The sequence below is a fragment of the Anoplophora glabripennis genome, unplaced genomic scaffold (genome assembly GCF_000390285.2).
Source record: "Anoplophora glabripennis isolate ALB-LARVAE unplaced genomic scaffold, Agla_2.0 scaffold262, whole genome shotgun sequence".
Taxonomy (NCBI): Eukaryota; Metazoa; Arthropoda; class Insecta; order Coleoptera; family Cerambycidae; genus Anoplophora; species Anoplophora glabripennis.
In genome coordinates, this window is record NW_019416428.1 from 199,530 (window position 1) to 222,558 (window position 23,029).

A 23,029-nucleotide genomic window follows, 5' to 3' on the forward strand; every position below is an offset into this window, starting at 1 on the left:
AACCAATTATTTCACATTGAAAAAAGCCGTGAAATAAAAAATACACGCCATTATTTGTGGCGCACTTCAATAAGTTGTTGATACAGGGATTTATTAAATTAATTTTTTAATTCTTTTCACATGTGGCAAAATACCCGAGAATAAAGAAACAATTTATATTTAAACTTTTAAAGAAGTTATCTTTTATTTCTAACATCACCTCTTTGACAAAGATAAACTCGCGGAATGAACCACAATAAATGATTTGACCTATTTTTCCAATTTAAGACCTCCAAGTAGCCTCCCTGAATATTTATAGATATTACATTATACATAATATACAGGGTGTAACTTTGAGTGGGGTCATATTTATAGAGACGCTTCCTTTGACCTTTAGGAACGTGTATCAATAGTTTATTTTTTCAAATTCCGTCGTAAAAACTTAATCTTTTTAAATCCTTTTTTAGTAATTTTTATACCCCACCGCTGGAGAAGCTAGTGTAACCGCAAATAACGTCGCGCATTAGTCGCAGAGCATGCACAATTCCGCACCATTCGCCGCGAGTTACTTTTGTTGAGTGGGTGTTCGCCACGCAAACAGTACTTAACAAAATAACTTAGCAAAAAACTCAAGCTGTAATCAATAATGATAAATGAAATACACAAAAATAAATAGNCCAATTTAAGACCTCCAAGTAGCCTCTCTGAATATTTATAGATATTACATTATACATAATATACAGGGTGTAACTTTGAGTGGGGTCATATTTATACAGACGCTTCCTTTGACCTTTAGAAACGTGTATCAATAGTTTATTTTTTCAAATTCCGTCGTAAAAACTTAATCTTTTTAAATCCTTTTTTAGTAATTTTTATACCCCACCGCTGGAGAAGCTAGTGTAACCGCAAATAACGTCGCGCATTAGTCGCAGAGCATGCACAATTCCGCACCATTCGCCGCGAGTTACTTTTGTTGAGTGGGTGTTCGCCACGCAAACAGTACTTAACAAAGTAACTTAGCAAAAAACTCAAGCAGTAATCAATAATGATAAATGAAATACACAAAAATAAATAGTGTGTTGATGGCTTGCAGCGATGAAAAACACAGTTAGGTTAGATGTACTGTCTCCAAATGCGGAACAACAACTGACGATGACGCCCTTCGCTTTGTCACCGTTTAACGGTACTAACTCCCTTCACATGCATTGTAGGTTGCTTACAATTCATGTATTTGTAATACATGATTACAGTGGCAGCGTACACAAGTATTAAAGTACATTTTAAAAACTAATTATAACTCGACTATTTATTTAATTAAACAAAAGGCTTTCAGATTCGTATTCAGTTGAACACGTTTTTCCAACCTGAAATAAATGTTTATAGAAAACTTTTTTTATTTATTTGTAACGAAGAATCCGTCATTAGGCAAAATTTGGTCAAGCAATTGCAATACACATAATATTCGATGTTAGGTAGTTGTAATAAATTTTGTAGATATTCTAAAATAAATAAATAAGCATTAATACCCGCTTCCAATGCAATATCCATGACTATTCCTTTTTGTATAACTATTATTACTATTGCCAGAAACATTTACTGAGAACGGTCCATATTAATAAACATAAAATATTAGGTATATTCAAAGCACAGGTGAAATTCAAAAATATACTCACAAATTGTTCGAACGTCTCCAAATTTCAGTATAAATTCAAAACACTTAGCAGGTACGTATTATAGATCGCTGACGAAATAGGTAAAGTCGGGATACTTTAAATTTTTCTTATATTTCGGAACGGCCTTCCCATTAAATGTTAACAAAGAATTATTTCATGGAAGGAAATTAAATTTTCTTTTTAAATCGACAGTTTATCTACAGCCACTCCTCTCGTTGGGACCCACTGTACACTTATGTAAAGAAGTAAAAAATAAACTATTTGTCTGTTGTTTTTAAAATAACTTACCTTTTGTTTTTCTGCATAAATTGGAAGGTTTTTTAAAACTGATAGGTACCTACTATCTCACTCAATCGTTTAAATAAAATAAAATTGGAAAATTCATTGATAAAATGTTAAAAGGTTTGTTGTTGTTAATTCAAAAAAAATATGGAAGCATGAATTACACATAAGTTGAAACGTTCTGAATATCCCTCAATAAATGTAATATTTTTAGGTAGAGTAACACAAGTTACGTTCATTGTTTATCTACTTTCAATGTGTAGAATAAAAAATACGTTTCTCTGTGAGTACATCTATTACTGTTTTAGTTTTGGGCTCAGTCCAAGCTGCATCGAGGTGCTTTAAGTGTAATTAGATCAGTGAAGTGTCATAAAAAAACAAATAGGTTTTCCTGGGCGCACCAAAATCTGTAAGAATTTTTTTAGTTTAGGATCTATATAAACACAACTGCTATAAATCGTATATATCTAAATATATAGGGTGTAACAGCGACAATGTGATAAACTTTGAGTAATTTTCCCTCGAATTTTGCTAGATAAAATAAAAAAAAAGATATTTTCGTAAGGACTCTCAAGATTATTCAAGAATATAAAATATTAATAAGTACATAGAAACAATTGAACGGCAAACACCAGACTTCGTAGAGAGCCATTTTTTTCAGCTACGTGTAGAATTTAAACAACGGCATCAAAATTAGAAGGTATTTGAGATGTCTTTACTGTCAAAAAAAACTGTAACTTTCGGATAGACCATTTTCAACTACAACGTTTGTGCCGCTTAAGCTTTTTTGTATGTTCATCATTTTATAAGTAGTTCAACTTAAGTCCAAAAACTTATTATAACTATTAGTAATGGTCATTAATAGACGTGTAAACTAATATTGGTAATATTCTTTTGTTTGTTAAGTTGGTATGTCATGTTGCCATACCTTGTACCGGACATCTTTCATAATTAATTAATAATTAACATTGCCGGTAACAATAAAAACGGTGGTCAAATAAAAATCACTGAACACAAGGAACATCATAGGTAAAGTCAAATTTCTGTCAAATGAATGAACTGTCAAATGTCCAACTGAATATCCTTTATTTAAATTTTAAAGTGACTTAGTTTTTGGATTTTTACTCATAATCTGTGCGCCTAACGAAAAAATTTCATGCGACATGTAAGTTCTTATTAGAAATAATCTACTCAGAACTGTACAGGATTTGTTCTTTTCTAATTGTTGTTTGTTTGTTATCGCTACTTCAAGTTGCACATTGTACTTGTGTGCACATATATTTTTTAATGTTCCTCTTTTCTTAATAAATGATTTCATTTCAGTGGATGATATGGAGCAGTACTTACTCTACATTGGTGGAGGTGCTGGTGCGTTGGCTCTTACAGGAGTAGCAGCAGCTTCTGCGTATTACTTAACAAGTAGGCCCACTTCTCAGAGACCTCTGTTTCCCCTAGATGCACAGTGCATTATAGAAGAAGAGGTAAGTAATACAATAGAGTTGTTTTAACTGCTTACATAGAGATTGGCCGTTAAATAAGTTTCGATAACACAGAGGGTAATTCTTTATGTATTATGCAAACACATGTCTAAATATATTTGGCGTAGTCGTTAAATAATTTTGAAATGTCTTTGGCGTACAAATTCTGATATTTCTGAGTAAGTCAGAGTAAATTTCTATGCCATTTAATTTTATGGATTTTTTCCTACGTCAATTTCAGAACTATTTTCTGTCGGTTTTGTCGGTTTCTACAATTATACCTAATGCTGATTCCTCCAAAGTGAGATTTTTGGTATTTTCTGTATTTAAGGGTGGTTTTTCGCAATTAAAAAAAAATTAAGGATGATGGAGCAATTCTAGCCTTGACTCGGATTCACAGCATCAATGTACGTAAGGATACATAGGTCTAGTCTTTGGAACAGACCACTTTTCTTTTTTGTGTGTGCCTGTGAATTTTCCATATTTTTTGTACTTAAGAGCGGTTTTTTGCGATTTAAAATGAAGGGTGGTGGATCAATTCTGACTCCTGATTCTAATTCAGCGCGCCAAAAAACATAAGAATACATGGGTCTAATCTTTGGAACAGACTACTTTTCTTTTTTGTGGGATTCTGTGATTATTTTTTAAACAACACGCAAACAGAAAAGTTCTGGTCAATAAAGGCCAATTAAGCTCTTTAAGCTTCTAGAATTTTGATGATTGTTTTATTCACGGATGTAGTTTGTTACCAATAGCAATTGTATCAAATCTGAAAAAATAAACTCTTAACCCGGAAAGACTTGTGAGAAAATATCAATTTTAACACAAATAATTTTGAGGTTACGTGACTCCGTTGTGTCCTAGGAACTTGTAGTACTTATTATTTTTATAAATAAAATGAATCCCTGATTTTTTATACTTTGTTTATTATTACCCTGTATAATTGTTTGCAAACTATGTCAGTATCTATGCAGATCCGTTATTTTTCAAAAACGTTTATAATTTATGTGGGCAGCTGTTTAAAATATTTTTTTTATAATAAATTAAAATATAATCTCTTTCTTATATCACTTATCTTCTTTACTGTTCGTTTTTGGAAAAAAGTTTGTAAAATTTAGGACAGCATGTATAACTTGTTTATTTTTAAAAAATACTGAGATTGAAGGGTACACTAAATTTATATTTATCTTGTAAGAGCCCCAAATACACTTCGTTCATTATCAAATCATTTTTAACTATAGTTTCGAATTTCTAAGAAATATTCGAAGTGCAAGAAAAAGTTAAATTTCCCTAAACTGACATTTTTGTATTCACGTTTTTTAAGGATGATAATAATACGGTTTACTTCTTCATCCAACATGGTACATAGTACCTACTTGTAAACAAATTATAAATAGATAACAAGAAAAGTTTCTACGGACTACAAAGAGAAAACGGTTTCCAAGAATAATAACTGTTTTATTTCCGTAAAAATTAAATATCCCAAAAACGGTTTTAGTTAAATATATAAAATTTGAAACAGTTACAGTTTATTAACCTACATAACCTGGTGTACGTTGAACTTGCAAATCCAATGGTGTAGATACGGTGTTTGGTCAAGGTATATTAAATTTGTTTTTGTTAATTAATTGATTATAAGAAACGTAATTATTCCAGTTTTTACTTCTTACTTACAATTAAATATAAAAATTATTGTTCGAAAATTTTTTAAAAAGTTTAAAAGGCGGTTCCTGCATAGCAATAAATAAACAGTCCTTAGTCTTTTAGGTTCAGAGCTTTTCTTCTATTTTAAGAGATTTCAAAAAACGTATTATCGGCTGCTTTAAACTTTCTAGTAGTAATATAGAAGTCATTGTACAGCAAGTAATTTTAATTTAATAGAGAAATTTGTATATTCCGCATATGCCGGAAAGAAAATAATAGGTAGTCTTCATTGTATTAAAAACCGACAGAGAATATTATTAAATCATTATACAGGGTAGCCCATCGAAAACGTACCGCAAGGCATTACAGGGTAGTAATGAACTTTTCGGCAAAATCCAAAAACAGGTAAAGTTTGCTTCTGAGGGGGACAACTTTTGGCGCAAAAAGCATAGCAAAATCTTCAACCCCCTAAGTGGGGGTGCCATCCCCCAAATTTTTTTAAATGGGAATGGGGGTCAAGTGGGGGGTCATTAGAAAGGGCTTTTAATTCTCTATACATCGATTCTTACTTTTTGAAAATCGATCCATTATTTTAGAAAATATGCAGCTTTGAAAATACGAACAATATTTTTGACGAGAAATGCGAAAATCGATTTAATTTTACTTCAAAACTTACGGTATTAGCTTGGTAAATTCCTTCAAAAGAATTCGCCTTTTTTTTTTCTGATTTGCGAATTCTTTAGCCTGATTTTGGTGAGCAAAAAATTGTCCGCTTTTTGTTTCGTATTTAGATAGGCCACAAGAAGTTGCTAGATAACTGTCTTGTGACTTGTAGTTGAAGAGTACCAATACTGCCGAGTCTTTTAAATTGATTAATTATGGTGTACTCAATTCCAGAAAGAGTAGAAATTATTGAGCTTTTTTTCAAAAACAATGAATGCGGAAATCGGGTCGCCGAACTGTTCAACCAACGGCATCCTGAGAAACATGCGTCTGGAAAAATTGTTCGCGAATTGGTGGCCAAATTTCGCGAAACTGGCTCCGTTCATAACAAAAAGAGGCAGGTTGAAAATCCGGTACTAAATGAACCTACGGAAATAGCGGTATTGGGGCAAGTGGCAATGGATAGTACGCTGAGTACAATGCAATTGGCTACTGCGACAGGAGTGAGTCGTACAAGTGTCCAACGAATATTAAAAAAATACAAATTCCATCCTTATAAGATTCGGCTAGTGCAAGAGCTAAATGAAGACGATTTTGATCGTCGTTTGCAATTTTGCGAAATAATGACTGAACGAGCGATAAACGATAATTTCCTCTTTAATGTGTGTTTTTCGGACGAGTGTACGTTCTTCTTGAATGGTTTAGTGAATCGCCATAATTGTCGTTACTGGGCTGATACCAATCCAAGGATTTTCCATGAGACACACTCCCAACACCCCCAGAAGTTGAATGTATGGGCAGGTATTTTTGGAAATTCCATTGTAGGTCCTTTTTTCCTTCCTGGAAATTTGACAGGCGATATGTACTTGGATTTACTACAAAATGTCATCGACCCAGCTCTAACAAATATCATAGAGGACGACCCTGCTTACAATGAACACGAACTGATTTTCCAGCAAGACGGAGCTCCTCCACATTACTCGCTCAATGTGCGCAATTACCTAAATGAGACGTTTCCAGGACGCTGGATAGGACGAAGAGGTGCAATTGAGTGGCCCCCTCGGTCACCCGACTTAAATCCTTTAGATTTCTTTCTCTGGGGGCACATTAAAAGCAAAGTTTACAGCACTCCACCTGATACCTTGGAAGATCTGCGAGGACGAATCATTAATGTATGTCGCGAAGTAACACCGCAAGTGCTCCAGAATGTTCGACAACGGTTTGAAGACAACCTGTATCATTGTATGCAAGTTGGCGGACAACATTTTCAGCATTTACTTGACTAATACCGTAAGTTTTGAAGTAAAATTAAATCGATTTTCGCATTTCTCGTCAAAAATATTGTTCGTATTTTCAAAGCTGCATATTTTCTAAAATAATGAATCGATTTTCAAAAAGTAAGAATCGATGTATAGAGAATTAAAAGCCTTTTCTAATGACCCCCCACTTGACCCCCATTCCCATTTGAAAAAATTTAGGGGATGGCATCCCTACTTAGGGGGTTGTAGATTTTGGTATGCTTTTTGAGCCAAAAGTTGTCCCCCCCAGAAATAAATTTGACCTGTTTTTGGATTTTGCCGAAAAGTTCTTTACTATCCTGTAATGCCTTGCGGTACGTTTTCGATGGGCTACCCTGTATATTTCCATTATACTTAAAAGTAATGTGTCTTGCTTTGTGATTTATCGCACACATGTTGTTTATAACAAAGACTGAAATTAATTTTCATAAGAATCATTCAAAATTCGTAGAGAAATGTTAAGTTTATTTGCTTGATATTATTTAGTGATCAAATAAAGAAATGATTCTGAAATTGTTCAAAGTTTAATAAAAAACAATACGTACGTACATTCTTATATTCACCAGAAAACAGTAGGGTATTATAGATTACAAAAAAAATTGGAAACTAGTGGGTATAGTCTATATGAAATTAGTTACTGACGAATGAACATTGTACATAGTCAACAACATAATAGACAAAATGTTTTTTAGAAGGATAGGAGGCGATAAGAGGAGGTATAGTACTTTCTCTTCATATTAGAATGTAAACTTTGATTTTGATTAATTTTTGTTATTTTTAAGCTCATACATTATTTGTATGTCTTGTTGATATAATTCTGCTTCTTATTGATAATTTTTTCAAACAGACTTTTATCAAAAAATAAGCAAAAATGAAACGACTGAAAGATTTTGACGGAACAATGGGTTGTTTTGATGCAATTCTAAGTACGAGTATCTATAATAAATATTTTTATCATCAACAGCAATTTCTGTAATTAGTTAAACTTATCGTTTCCTTCTATCGCACGCAAATAAATTGGTGATTGCTATTGTTTCTAAAAGTCATTGCTTTTTTAATTATTTTGTTCTAAGTTTAGGTTTGAGTTTTTTATTAATTGGCTTTAATTTAAATGTTATTGTAAGTTTACTATGGACATGGTTAGTGCCTTAACAAATATTTTGACTTTTTTACTAAGTAGTGATGAACATTTTTGCCAAAATGACACATATATAATAGGTAATAATACAGGCATTTGGGCCCTATACGGAACGCTATCCTAATAGGATACATTATACATCCCAGATCACGAAGATTTATTCATCATATGCCGAACTGGATCTAATCGGACGTCACAAATTAGTAAATTGTTAACATGACAGACAAATTTCTTGTGAGGCTAATGCAACCCGCGTAAAGTTTGAGAAACTATACAGAGTGTCTCACCACGAACTCCATCAATGGCTATCTGGGAAACTGCTGCATGGATTTTTTTTAAATTGTGGCGGTGTGATACGGGCCGCGGGGCCTATCAAACTAAAATATTTTCGAAGTCATCATACTTCCGGTTATACCGGAAGTCGATACCAACTTTCTTACTTTAAATGCAATTAAATTATTGCATTTTTGGAAAGAGCATTTATTTTTAAGTTCAAACATATAGCATACTCCATACTTAGGATTGACCGTTTCCGAGATATTTTGGTTTTTAGACAAAAGTTGACAGTTGCAGACCGTCAGCAAAATTTAGTTTTCCCAGAGAAACAGGGCTCTTCACACGAGCCAAATTATATCTTTCATTCGAGACCAAATACAAAAATCAAGAGGATTGAAGTCCGGACTTCTGGATGGCCAAGCAAAAATGATTACATGGCCAATCCAGCGATTTGGAAAAACTGCATCTAAATATGCACGCACTGGCCAAGAAAAATGCGGTGGAGCTCTGTCGTGCATGAACCACATGTCTCTTCTTGTGTAAAATGTGTAAATGTCAACGGTGGACTCTTCGAACACTGACTTTAAATCATTATTACGAATTTCATTTGTTTTATTGTTAATTGTTGTAATAACACGAAGAAACACTTGGTTTCCTTCGCTTTTAATTTCTCGTATTATCAAAACATAGTGTTCGTTAAATCGATTTTTCTCGAAAACGGATCGAGATATCGAAATGAAACAAGAATACACAATTAATGGAAAAATGATTGGTCTTTCAGGTTTTGAATAAAGTTTCATGTTAGACATACAGGGTAAAAAGTTATTAACTAAATTTTCGGTAGAATTGGTTGTAAGTGGCGCCCTCTACGAGCAATGCTGAAATAACAACACGCATCTTATTCGTCGCCTAAAAAAATATAGTTTCATAAATTTTCAAGTTTCTAACCTACATATATTCACAATAATCGCAAAAAAACGATTTAAAATTTTAACTTTCAACACCCTGTATTTCCGAAACTATTAACTTTCGGATAAGGCATGTTTGCGCCAATCGTCCCATTGTTAATGAATCACCCTGTATATTTTTATGAAGTAAAGAGTGGAGTTATAAAAAAGGCAATGGTTACCACTTTTTGAACAAAAATCCATAAAAGAGAACCCAGCCTACAGCTTTCAACCTCTAGTTATATCTTACTGAAATACATCCATATTCAATTTAAGTCAGTAATATAAATCTTTCTCAATCTTTCCATACCTGATAGAAAAAAGTTTTAATGCCTAAACTTTCACAAATTCTTCTATTTAATAATAGTGAGGTACATAAATAATGTTAGTTTTAGTAAAATCTTTTCAGAAAAGAGGATTATAAAGAAGGGCAATCATCTTGTTTAAAATTAAGTTACTTTTAGCAACTTTTTTATATTGAGATATTAACTTCTGGGACTGACGAAAAAAATATTAGTTATAAATTCCGTGTCACAACATTTTTCCTTAAAATTAAAAATTGACAGGTTTTCTTTAATCATTTTTTTCTTAGGTATTTATTCCAGATGTAATATACTTATTTAAATACGAAAGTGAACATATGATGTTCCAGATTATTCATTTCAACCTTTACTACTTCTTTGCAAGAAGAAAGAAAGGTGAACTGGAATGTGATCGTTTCTGTTTTTTTATAATTCAAAACATAAATAAATATAAAATCACATTAAACAGACTTTAAAAAGGTTATTCACATTTAAATTTAAATCAATCGTGTGATTCAGAAATATCTCCAATATGCTGAAAACCAAATATTAAATTTCAAGTATTCTATAGGGTACTTGGAATAATAATGTATCTACTATCTCTTGTTTTCCTGCGTGGTGATCAAGAAGACGTCGTTCAAGTTTTAATCTGCGTGAAACACAAAATCTTTATAATCAAATAATTTACGAACATCCTTTCATAGAATATTCAAACATTAGACGAAACACTTTTGTTAAATGTAGAAAAAGCTTCGCCGCTAATGAGTCGCTCTTGTACAGACACCACTGAAGATGCTGACAGTAAAGAAATGCAAGACGTTACGAAGTAGGTATTCGTTTCATTGAAATATTTTCAGAAGTGGTGACCTTATCTTAAAAAAATTAAAGAAATGTTTATTTTCACCCAAGGAATTCGTCCCTGAAGCATGGCCTCAAGTCTAAAATGTTCAAAATTGTTTCCACTTTCTGAATACAGAATCGTATTCGGCGTATCCAGAATTTGGTACAAGATGTTAGTGATGCTCCTATCTGACGGGTTATTATTATTAAATTTAATTTTCTCACGTAGGTAACTCCAAACGTTAGAATTTCTGTTTTGTACGCTAAATATTTCATTTGTCCGTACAAGCAGAAATAGCATGGACTTGGGTTTGACGATTGGGTGCACCATATTGTTTTAAATGGAACCCCCCGTATATGATTGCATTTTTGGAAAGAGCATTTATTTATAAGTTGAAAAATTGACAGATGCAGACTGTCAGCAAAATTTAGTTTTCCCGGAAACACAGGTTTATTTTTTGTGCTAATTGGACATTTTGTAGAAGGATTTGACATGTAAATTTTCCTGTTTTTATACAAGATGGCCAAAAAAAATGATCGAATATAAAGTTCAAGAAAATGTGGAAAAATTGAAATTTTTTTAACGTATTCGCATTCTGCACTAAAATTGAGTGTAACTTTGTTAAAGTTTCCCTATACCTAAACCCAATCGTTTTTATTTTATTTACGAATAAACATTTCTCTTTTCCTAAAATGGCGTTTCCATTGGTTCCGCACATTTTAGGTTGGCCGTGACAGGTAAGTAACAACCACATGACAACTGTCGCAGATTTTTAATTGTCACTAATAATAGCCTTTAAAAATGCCACAGAGATTAAATTATTATACTCATAAAAATGATTTAAATTTGTTTATTATTTATGGACAATGTGATTATTTGAAGAACTTGACACACGATTGCTGCTCGATATCCAGAAGAATATCTCAAAAAACAGTGAAAAAGAAAATAGAAAATTTAAAAAATTTCGGGTCTTCTGGATATGTCACAAGTTCTTAAAATAACTTTATCATATTGTCCATAAATAACGAACAAATTTAAGTAATCTTCATGAGTATAATTTAATCTCTCTGGCATTTTTAAAGGTGAAGTGAGAATTAAAACCTGTGACAGTTCATGTTCATTGTTATGATTAAAATGTGCGGAATAAAAGGAAACACCATTTTAGGCAAAGGGGAATGTTTATTCGTAAATAAAATGAAAACGATTGGGTTTAGGTATAGGAAAACTTTAACAAAGTTTCGCTCAATTTTAGTGCAGAATGCGAATACGTTAAAAAAATGGGGGTCTCCATTTAAAAATTTCGAATTTTCCACATTTTCTGAACTTTATATTCGATCATTTTTTTTGACCACCTTTTATAAAAATTAGAAAATTTTCATGTCAATTCCGCTAAATTAGGTCTTCCTCTACATAATGTCCAATTCGCAAAAAAAAAGTAAACCGGCAAAGAATACAAATCGCTGCCAACGAAGTCAGACGCCATCCCAATATGTTGTTTCAAACTCGAAGATCTTTCAGAAAACGTGTAAAATGTATCAGTGTCAACGGTGGATTCTTCGAACAATTACTTTAAATCATAATTACGTATTTTATTTGTTTTATTGTTAATTGTTGTAATAACACGAAGAAACACTTGGTTTGTTTCGCTTTTAATTTCTCATATTATCAAAACATAGTGTTCGTTAAATCGATTTTTCTCGAAAACGGATCGAGATACCGAAATGAAACAAGAGTACATAATTAATGGAAAAATGATTGCTCTTTCAGGTTTTGAATCAAGTTTCATGTTAGACATACAGGGTAAAAAGTTATTAACTAAATTTTCGGTAAAATTGGTCGTAAGTGGCGCCCTCTACGAGCAATGCTGAAATTACAACACGCATCTTATTCGTCGCCTAAAAAAATATAGTTTCACAGATTTTCAAGTTCCTAACCTACATATTTTCAGAATAATCGCAAAAAGACGATTCAAAATTTTTACTTTCAACACCCTGTATTTCCGAAACTATTAACTTTCGGATAAGGCATGTTTGCACCAATCGTCACCATTTCACGTGTAGTATCTTCAGCTTTCGACTTTCCCATTGTTAATGAATCATCCTGTATATGTAAGTATTTGCATAATAGTATGAGTGTCTATTTTTCGGCACTAAACGCTTCACATGTGTACTTACCATAAAATATATCCTAGGTATAGTATATAATAATAAGTACCAGCAAAAGTTAACAAAATAATAATTTCTAACTTGTAAGGAAAGCGATTGTAGAAAATAATTAACAGTTGTCCTAAGTGTTCTGCGATTAATCGTTTCCGGCGATCGTTAAATACCCGTTTCAGAAACGAAAATGACGTTCAACATTTACCGAGGTCACAGGCGCATATCTAAAATAGTCGAAGTTTTTAATAGATGCTATTTTTACTAATGGTGACGAAGCATCAACTGTGTCACATTTTAGTAATCCCACTATCCGCGTCATTGTACAATAACATATACATGTCTGCCTCTGATCTGAATCTTCGCATCGATCAATTTATTCGATACGTATCTAGCAACACCCTTAAGCCTGCTCTGTCGACCTGGCGTGCCGGTGAATAATCCAGGTTTTTCGCTGAGGTACATTGGCCGTGCATTTCGTTGTAGATTATGCGTGTTCGAGTGAGTTTGACGCTTTGCTTGGTCGAGAGTGTGGCACATATTTTTTTGGCAGTAGCATTGTGTATCGAGAGCATTGAGCGGCACACTGCTTGACCACGGATTTAACCTACAACCTGTTACAACTACGCGTATTGCCTCTTACTGGCATAATATAGATTACTACTGTTTATTTATTTGATTATCGTTACAAAGTTTCAATTGTCTAGATATAACACACAAAGTTCGAAAGAAGTATATACCTACTGACGAATAATTTCAGCTGCTTGCGTTTAGTATGGTATAATTTAATGCTGGTCAATTATTAGTCCGTAGAGTAGTAGTTTCACACAATATCATTTTTAAGCTAAAAGGCCTTAGCTTACTGCAACTATTAGGTAAATCGAACTCTATTCGCTTTACAAAAACAATCTTTGTGAATCTTTTATTAGAAGTACATTCAGTGTTATATGTCACCAATACATGAATTACCCTAGAGATGAATTAAGACAAAGAAATCAAGAAAATCTATTAAGCTATCTTATTGAATACATTACCTATTGTATTTTGTTCGTAATTAGTTATTCTAGATCAAGGGTCGGCAACTGGCGGACCGCGGTCCAGATCCGGACCGCGGAAGGTAAAATAATGGACCACCAAAAATTTTTTGGAAGTATAAATTACTCAATTAAATTATTTAAATAGTTTTCTATTGATAAAAATACATTTCAGTGCCACCCTCATCATTTCCACTACAATTGCGTGATTGATTTGAGTTCTTAATGGTTAGTAGGTAGATTAAATTTGTGAGTGCAAATTAAAATAAAAAATTAGTAAGGAATGTGAGTTTTTTTTGTGGACTTCGTTAAAAATTTTCAAAAGTATCCGGACCCCACCTAAAATTACTTGCCGACCCCTGTTCTAGATTCTTAATGAAACAAACAATCAGTGAATTTTTGCTAATTAGCGAATATGGTGTCACTTAATATTTTATTTACATATACTTACATCAAAACGTTTTTGATGAAATGTGGACAGTTTTGTTTCCCTACTGCACACCATTGACAAAATTGACTACAAAAGACATTATTTCTTTTCTCAAAGCTTTTATATCCTGTGAAAACTAAACCGAAATAAAAGTTTGTAAGTAAAGCACAAGTTTATAAGGAGGCCAATTCTGTAATTTGAGAATTTAAAGTGAAACCACTTTGCATTTGTTGTGATACAAACAAGCATAAAAAGCATATGACTAACAAATTGTTCAGCTATTGATTTATCGAGAAGTAGGGCAAGCCTTTGAAGTATAATTGAACTACATATATAATTCTGTAACTACAGTTTTATATTTTATATAATTTACTATCTTTACGTCAATAAAAATATTATAAAATTAATGCAGCATCGTATATTTACTTTGTTGAGAGGATATACATATATTCTTAACTACTACATTTCCCTAAGTAATAAATTTATTCCGAATGTAAATATTCCGTCGTGCTATTTTATGCGCTGAAATTTTATTTTTCCAAAACGTAATTGCACTTTTATTAAATAGATGTTTTTGCTTATGATGACGTAGCAACGTATTTAAAATATTATTACAGGATTTATTTATAAATCCCAGTGCATAAAATAATCATAACACAGAGATTATTCATGTGCAAATATTTGTTATACTGATTTATTATGTTCAGAATCTTCAGCTGCTTGATATTAAATAGAAGGATTCTGGAAATGAGATATTAATAAGGAAAATACGAACGCCGTATTGATTTTATAAATTATTAATTTCCCCTCTGCGATTAATTATTATACAGGGTGTCCGGAAAGGTCATGTCAAAAATGAAGGGGTATACAAGGGAGCTCAAAATAGCTGTAATACTTCATAAACAATTTTTCCCTATCGGGCTTCGTTGTGGAGTTATTCGCCTTCTAAGAAAGAAGTTTGAAAACAAATGCCAATTTTATTATAACTTCTAAGTCGTTACCATGACAACAATGAAATTTGGGCAATTAAAGTAACTCATGATAATATTCATTCCCAAGTTTAAACTGATATTTAATATGCCTGGATTATACAGGAGCAGACAAAATTATCTATTTAAATTTATACATCTTTGACAGCGTTGTCACATTTGGCATTTTTCTTTCATAGTTCGATTTCCCTCTCACTTTGCTAAAAAAAAAAGGTAGGTATACCATATATCAGTCGATATCCTGTATCGTTTTTGAAAAAATCGAATTTTATTAACAACATTGTATTGTATGAAAAATGTGATATTAACATTTTTGCAAAAATCTTGGAAATTGAGATGACTGTCAACAAATATGTATAATTAGCAGTTAGATATTTGTCATAAATCATTTTGACACCATTTGTTGATATAGTTGATATAGATATTCATCTAATGTACGAACTTGCAGAATGTAAAGCTTCTGAAGCTGTTCGGATTTACGCCAACCACTTTCCAAACAGAATTTGCATATTTGTAGTGACGAAAACCCCCATGCTTTTATTCAGACAAAGCACTAACAAAAATGTATAATTAATGTATGGATGGGAATAACTGGAAACTACTTAGTGGTATCATTAATGACACTTTAAATGGGGATAAATACTTACATTTACTGCAAGACTACCTTAACTCTATACTATTGGAAGACGTCCCTTTAAATATTTGAAATAACATGTGGTTTATGGCCGATGCTGGGTGGTGCACCATTTTAGCAGAGCAGTAAGGGCTTATTTAAATACCACATTTTCCAATCGGTGGATCGGTCGAGGTAGTCCTTTTCCGTAACTGCCTTGGTCTCCCGATCTTAATCCTTGTGAGAAAACGTAAGCTTTTTTTAAACGTCATTTTATTTACTCATACATTTTTAAATCAATTATGTCCCTGTATGTTTCTGAATTTTTTAAGTCTACATAAAAATGTATTCCAAATAAACTATGATAATGATTTCTGCTTCTATAAAATGCACATAACACTTTCATTCATTTTAATTTCTTGTTCTTTAAACTCGATCCAAAATGACAAACATGGCCAAAAAAATTCGCAAAATTGCAAAAAAAAACAATTTTTCTTAAATAACTAAAAAACTATAGCTCCGATTGAAAAAAGTTAAATAAGGAAGTTACAACTTTGCTTTGTTGCCCTTTGAGATATATCAAAAAATTCGGTAAAAATCGAGTTCTCCATAACTCATCTATAATTCGTTTACACTTACGTTCCCATACTTGCTATTTAGTGTACGTATAGCCCGTGGCAAGCCAAACAATACTTTTTTGAAAAATTACTTTTCGAGATATATAGATTTTTTTAAGAAAGTTCGCTCTCGAAAATTATCTAGATCTGTTCAGAGGATGGCCCTACACTAACGTTTTTCAGTTTATTTTCTCCGTAAGAGTTCTATTACCATGCTATTAAATAATTTTTACGATTTTATTAATTTTAACGATAAAAGAATTACTTTGAAAAAATTACACATTTTTGGGTACGTTTTTTTTTTTCAAATAACTATTTCAATCTTTATTTTATGAAAATAATTTCCAAAGAAATAAATTTTTGATATTTTTTGACGAATTTAAAAAAATATGTTTTTCTAAAAAAATCTGGAGGACGCAAATAACATTTTACAGCGATACGCTTGGTGGAGGTTAATATTGAATATTTATATTTTCAAGAAAAAAACAATAGGATGTTTCATTGATTTTTAATATTAGGAATAGAGTAATAAAGTGAGGTGTGCAAGCGCAAGTCATTTTAATAAAATAAAAATTGAAATAGTTATTGAAAAAAACGAGCCCAAAAAAATCATTTTTATATCCTTAAAATTGATAATATCGTAAAAATTATTTAATAGTAATACAACTCTTTACGAAGAAAATAAGCCGTAAATAGTTACCGTAGACGTGAGAAGATCTAGCCAATGTTCAAGGGCCCCTTTTTTCAAAAAGTTGATATATCTGAAAAATAATAATAAATAATAATTTTTAATTTTTCAAAAAAGTACTTTTTGGCTTGCCGCGGGCTGTAGTTACATTAAATAGCAAATTGATGGGAACGTATATATAAACGAAACTTTGCGAATTTTTTTGGCCATGTTCGTCAATTTGGATGGAGTTTAAAGAAAAAGAAACAACTTAAAATTTAATTTTCTAAACGATCATATTTTTTTCAAGGTAATAATTTCTGCAAGTACTTCTTATAATGCTTGAACTATTATTATGTCTGGCTATGTCTCTGGTGCCTATTTATAATATTTTATTTATTTTTAGCGTATCACATTTATTTCGTTTGTGAAAATACAAATTTTTATTGTATTATAAAACTAATACAATACATTATTATGCATTTAAAATTATGTTTAAATTAACATTTGAATAAATCTACTTCCATAAAATTGTTTTACTGTAGGCTGGCAGTTATTTTTCACAAATTTGTGATGACAATATACATACGAGTATGTGAAATTTATTCCATTAAAAATATTAAATACATTTTTAAAATCGACTAAAATTGTATTTCTTCAAAAAATATTTCACTTTTTACGACTCTTATTTTTTAAATTAAACTACATACTTAGAAGATATACTATTTGTTAAATATAACTCATTAAAGTAAACTGAATTAATAAATTTACAATTTTTTTTATTAATATCTAATATCTAATCTAATTTAATCTAATGAATGACATTAGTCAAATGAAAAATTCCGATGAAACTTCAGTGAATTTTCATTCTGTAGCATCATATTCTTGAAAAATATTTACCGACACTTTCAGCACCTACATAACAATGTATAAGTAATCGGCAGTTTCAGCGAAATCCCTTGATATTTCTCGTGATTTGGACAGGAGCCACGGTTTTATTTAAACTGTCTAGTGTTCTAGAGTTAGGTATTCACCATGAGCGCCTCGTCATGTAATTAAATTAAAGGAATATATTTTATGCCATAAAATTAATAATTTTGTCAGAACATTAATAACTAAAGTTCATATTCCCACGTATTTAAATGTAATTAATACATAAAATACATTCAACTTGATATAATATTTCGCCTTGGATTTTTTAAATAACTCAACTTTCTGCAGCTTAGATTGGATTGTCTGATTTATATCAAATTTGACAGTCCGGGGTAACAAGATATTATTACGCTGATTGTTGCTATATTGCCATTTTTTCAAATATAACAGAAAACTTTGTTCAATTGAACACACTTTATCTTTTGATGGAACATTTTTTACTACTACAGTGATATATTTTATGAGTTTGTAACTAACGGTAAAGGATGTCCCAAAATTCATTTTATTGATTCATAAAGTATACAGCTAGCACTTTTTTGTACGAAATTTTCCATCGCCGTTTTGTATAAATGCGGCTGAATTTCGTTGAAGCAGCACTCAATTTCCTCCTTCAAGGCATGGGTGGTCGTGAACTTATTGGCATAAACCTTAGAATTCTAAAAACATCAAAGAAAAAATCCAACGTTGTTAAATCGCATGATCTGGGCGGCCAATTCTGATCACCAAAACGGGAAATTACACGACCAGAGAATGACTCTTGCAGTAATTGAATTGTTTCTCGGGCTGTATGGCATGTGGCACCGTCTTGGTTTCAACAATATCGTCTACATCCATATCTTGCAATTTAGGCACAGAAAACTGAATCATCATGTCGCGATAGCGAGCACCATTAACTGTTATTGCCTGTCCATCCGCATTTTCAAGGAAGAATGGTCCAATGATGCCTGCAGACCAAACAGTAAGTGACACGTTGTAGATGTTCTGAACCTTAAATGCGACAATTTGTCGATTAATGAAGCCATCAAGATGAAAATGAGCCTGATCGCTGAAGCCGATTTTCAAAAAATCAGCACAGTTATTGTTCCATAATCCATTCAACGAACTGTCTTCGCTCTGCGTGGTCAGGAGGCTTCAGTTATTGAGTCAATCGAATTTTACAAGCATGAAGATGCAAATCTTTCGTGAGAATGTGCTTAGAGACCTTCTCGAAATGTCCAGTTCTTGGCCTTGCGCCGAATTGGTATTCCTGAAATCCGAGCAATACTCTCACGAACTGCTTCGATGTTTTGTGTTGAACGATTTATTGAAGGACGGACAGAATGTTTAAGATCACTAATCGATGCAGTCTCCGCTGAATTTTTCAATTAATCTCATCACAGTTGATGAAGTTAAATCACTATTCCGACCATGTTTTGTACGAAAATTGCGAATTGCAGCTGCAAAACCTTCATTATTTTTAAAATATTGCTCAACAATGAAATCGCGTTGTTCTTTCATGTAGCGCTCCAATTTTAATGCCATGAGCTGTCACGCTGTTTTTTTTTTCGTTGGCAGCACCTTACCGCACAAATGGCGCAAAATTCAAATCTTGCGGGAATTTTGGGACATCCGATGCTAATAATCTCTTTCCAGCATATAAGAATTAGGCTTATAACACACTCTTTTGGATATATCTCCCTTATTACTAGAGATAAACCTACCAAAACGTATATCACTGTATTGACCAAAAAATAGGTTTTTCTGTTGTAAAATAAATAGTGAATCCGACCACAATATTGTAATAAGTGTTAAATATTTGGATGTCAAAATATATTTCTAAAATTTCTTGACGAATATTTTTCGCGTAAGGTGTTTCATTGGTATCATTACAGGAACCTCTATTGAAATCATCTAAATTGAATTAAATTTGTTGTACTTTTGAAATCAAAATCTAATTATAAAAGACAATTCCACAACTAATATTCAAGAAGCAATTTTCATTTGTAGGACTCCAAAAATAAAGTGAAAGTTAAATACTGGAATGCCTTATAATTAGTATACCGTAATAAATTAATTTTAAAAAAAATAAAATTAGCCTATTAAATATAATTAGATGAAATTAGTTTATACTGCTAATAGCTTTTATTTATGAATCTGAGTAGAATGAATGTAAAATATTTTGGATGGAAGAAAGAGGAATTTGTCAAGAGACGTAATAGTAAAACATCACTCTGCAAAAGTCTCTAACTCCAAAGCAAATTCTTAAGGTATTATAAAGGAAATAGACGCGAACATTTTAGGGCTAGCAGTACTATCTTTCAATCAGAACCTAACAAGAGTCCATATTAATATACTGTCCAATCAGAAACAGTGCCAACATTTGAAAGTGGAAAAAAACCTCCCCGAAAAATATGGCGAGCACGCTCATGGCACTTAATGACATTTCGTGACAATGTACCTCATGAGCCACATGATCAATCATGCGTTACTTTATTGTTTGTAACTTAAAATTACTAATTAATTACCTACATACTCGCCAAATGACTAATAATAATGCTTCGCGTGATTGGTGTAGAAAGGATAACGGCACTTTGTAAATATTTTCTAAGAGATTTATTAATTAAAAACGGTAAAATCTATTTTTAACTTTGTCGTTTGTTTTAATTTATGGATACTTGAAACAAAGCAGGATTGGGGACCGATTTATTTTAAATTGTTTACAATTTATTATATATTCCAAATTGACAGTTATTTATTTCATTTTCATATGCCATGTAATGAGTAACTGGCTACGGAACGATGAATATGTCGAGGTGGATTTTTTCGTTTTCCCTTATAAATGTTCTTATACAGGGTGTTTCATGACTAGTAGAGTAAATGTACTGTTTATCATCCTGGATCCACACTAACGTGAACATTGTGAAGTAACTATGTCCATCTGGAAGCGTTCACTGATCAAAATGAACGAACATTGTTCTCGACCACTATTTTAACATGTTAATTAATACAGAGCCTTCATAAATGATTACAAGCCACGAGATCAGTAATTTTGTTTGGAACAGTAATTTTATTTCCTTCATGTTGGCCATTAAATTTAGGTAAAATTAAAAATTATCAAAATAGTAAGATCAAGGTTACATTAAAACACAACGTTCTGTTTCAGCAGCTGTGATTGGTGTAATTTTTTACGATATTCTATTCCACCAATCAGCGATTGCATTATCTTGAGCGTAGACGTAACGGTTTGTCATTGTTCATTGTAAACGGATCATTAATATTGGTGCCAAGATTTAGGAAATTTTCGTTAGCAGTACCAGCAAAGTTGGATTGCCTAAGCTCGGCGGTCAAGTGGCTTGTGAACATTTATGAAGGATTTGTATGAGACGTACACATAAATAGCAAGCAATGTGATACTAAATATATCATGACATAATATTTACTTTAGTACAAACATTATCATGGGAAATCAGCAACTTCCACCCAAAAAATTACAAATCTTAATCTACCTGTACATATACCACTATTATGTCTCTCATTTCATAATTCGTAAATTAATTGTGACGAGGCATTTTCAGAAACAAACTTTTGCAAAATACAAACTTAACAGTTTAGTAGTTTATCGAAATTGTCATGTTGTTATGGATACGTAGTTATTTCCAAAAAAATGGGGTGTGTTAATAAATATTTTCAGTAATATCTTCATAACCGAGCATATTCGCTTTTGATAGATATACTTACATTTTTTGTGTAGAATAAAATTCGCTACCTCTTTCTGATAGCTGCGTTTAAAAATTTAAACGTAAGGTATTCACAAAGGGTTGTAGAAAATTAACGCCTATGTGATTTAACCTAATAGGAATATAATCACTGTATTATACTTCATGAAGAGAAACACTAAGCAAGAGCAAATTTTGTTCAAATCGGTTAGTTAAGGAGAAAACAAGAAATAAAAAAAAAACTTTAACACTCTTGAACTTTTTTTGCAGATACCATTTGGGTTCTAGATTATGCACTTAAAGTATGTAACATTCGTTAGGTAACACCCTGTATGTGAACTGTATCTCTTCTCATTACTAAAATAATACTGACAAGCTGACCAAAAAAGTATGCTATCTACTGAATCTGTTACTTGAAAAGTCACAAAAAAACAAATCCATGTTTTTGTCAGTAAGTCCAATACTTTCAATATTATGCAGGCTGCTACAAAATCGCTTCTCACTACAGGGATCTCGGAAACGGTAAGAGGTACGTAGGTAAGTAGCTTAAATGGGGGCAAAGTTGCGTAATCAGGGGACCAACACCTCTAAAAAATCAAGACTAACATGATTAGTTTTCGAAATATTTGAAAAAAACGAAATTTTGGATATCCGTCTTTGTTTCATTTCAGCTTTGTTTGAGGTGATATTGAAAAAAGAAAACACTTTCTCATGGCCACTTTTCGCCCTCTATCGAATGGCATAATCAATTTTTATATGTAACGTTTCGTCTCTCCAGGACCATCATCAATTTCATTTTTTTAAATACGATCCTAGAAATTTTATTACATATTTTGCAAGCCTTCATGATCCCCAATACTGTACTGCTTCAGCCCGAACCAGATTCAGACGTTTTGTCTCGAAAAATTCATTTTTAGTGTATTCATTCCACATTTATCTAAATTTTTTATCTAGATTTCTTTGTTTATTGAATTATCGTACACTGTAAGTGTCGTTAGACCCTGCGAAATCCATCTAGTTATTTAAACTATTGTATCTCTTACCGTTTTCGAGATCCCTGCAGTGAGAAGCAAATTTGTAACAGCCTGTATACGCAAAAAAGAATATATAGATATATAAAATTCCTAGAAATGGTTCCAAAGCTATAGCTAAAATAAGTTTTAAAAATGTCAAAACAAATTTTGAGTTTTTTAAGAGGTCATTCCGCACTTGCATAGATTGCCTCATTCTGTCATTGCAGCATTTGACAATAATGATTGAATTTTTTAATAAAATAAGTTCGCACTTTCGACCCCTTTTGAATTAACAAAGATTTATTACTAAGCAAATCTCTTGACGTTGCCTTTATCAGTATAATATAGTCGTTTGAATATT

General features: G+C 32.0%; 1 protein-coding gene across 3 annotated transcripts in view; it reads left to right on the forward strand.

The window, feature by feature from the left end:
• Positions 1-23,029, forward strand: part of LOC108907237 (long-chain-fatty-acid--CoA ligase 5) — a 205,661-nt gene that overhangs the window by 105,399 nt on the left and 77,233 nt on the right. For all 3 annotated transcript variants that reach the window (XM_018710820.2, XM_018710821.2, XM_018710818.2), the window contains exon 2: positions 3,258-3,415. In XM_018710820.2, coding sequence (XP_018566336.1) covers positions 3,258-3,415 — 158 coding nt within the window. The remainder of the gene's footprint in view (positions 1-3,257; positions 3,416-23,029) is intronic.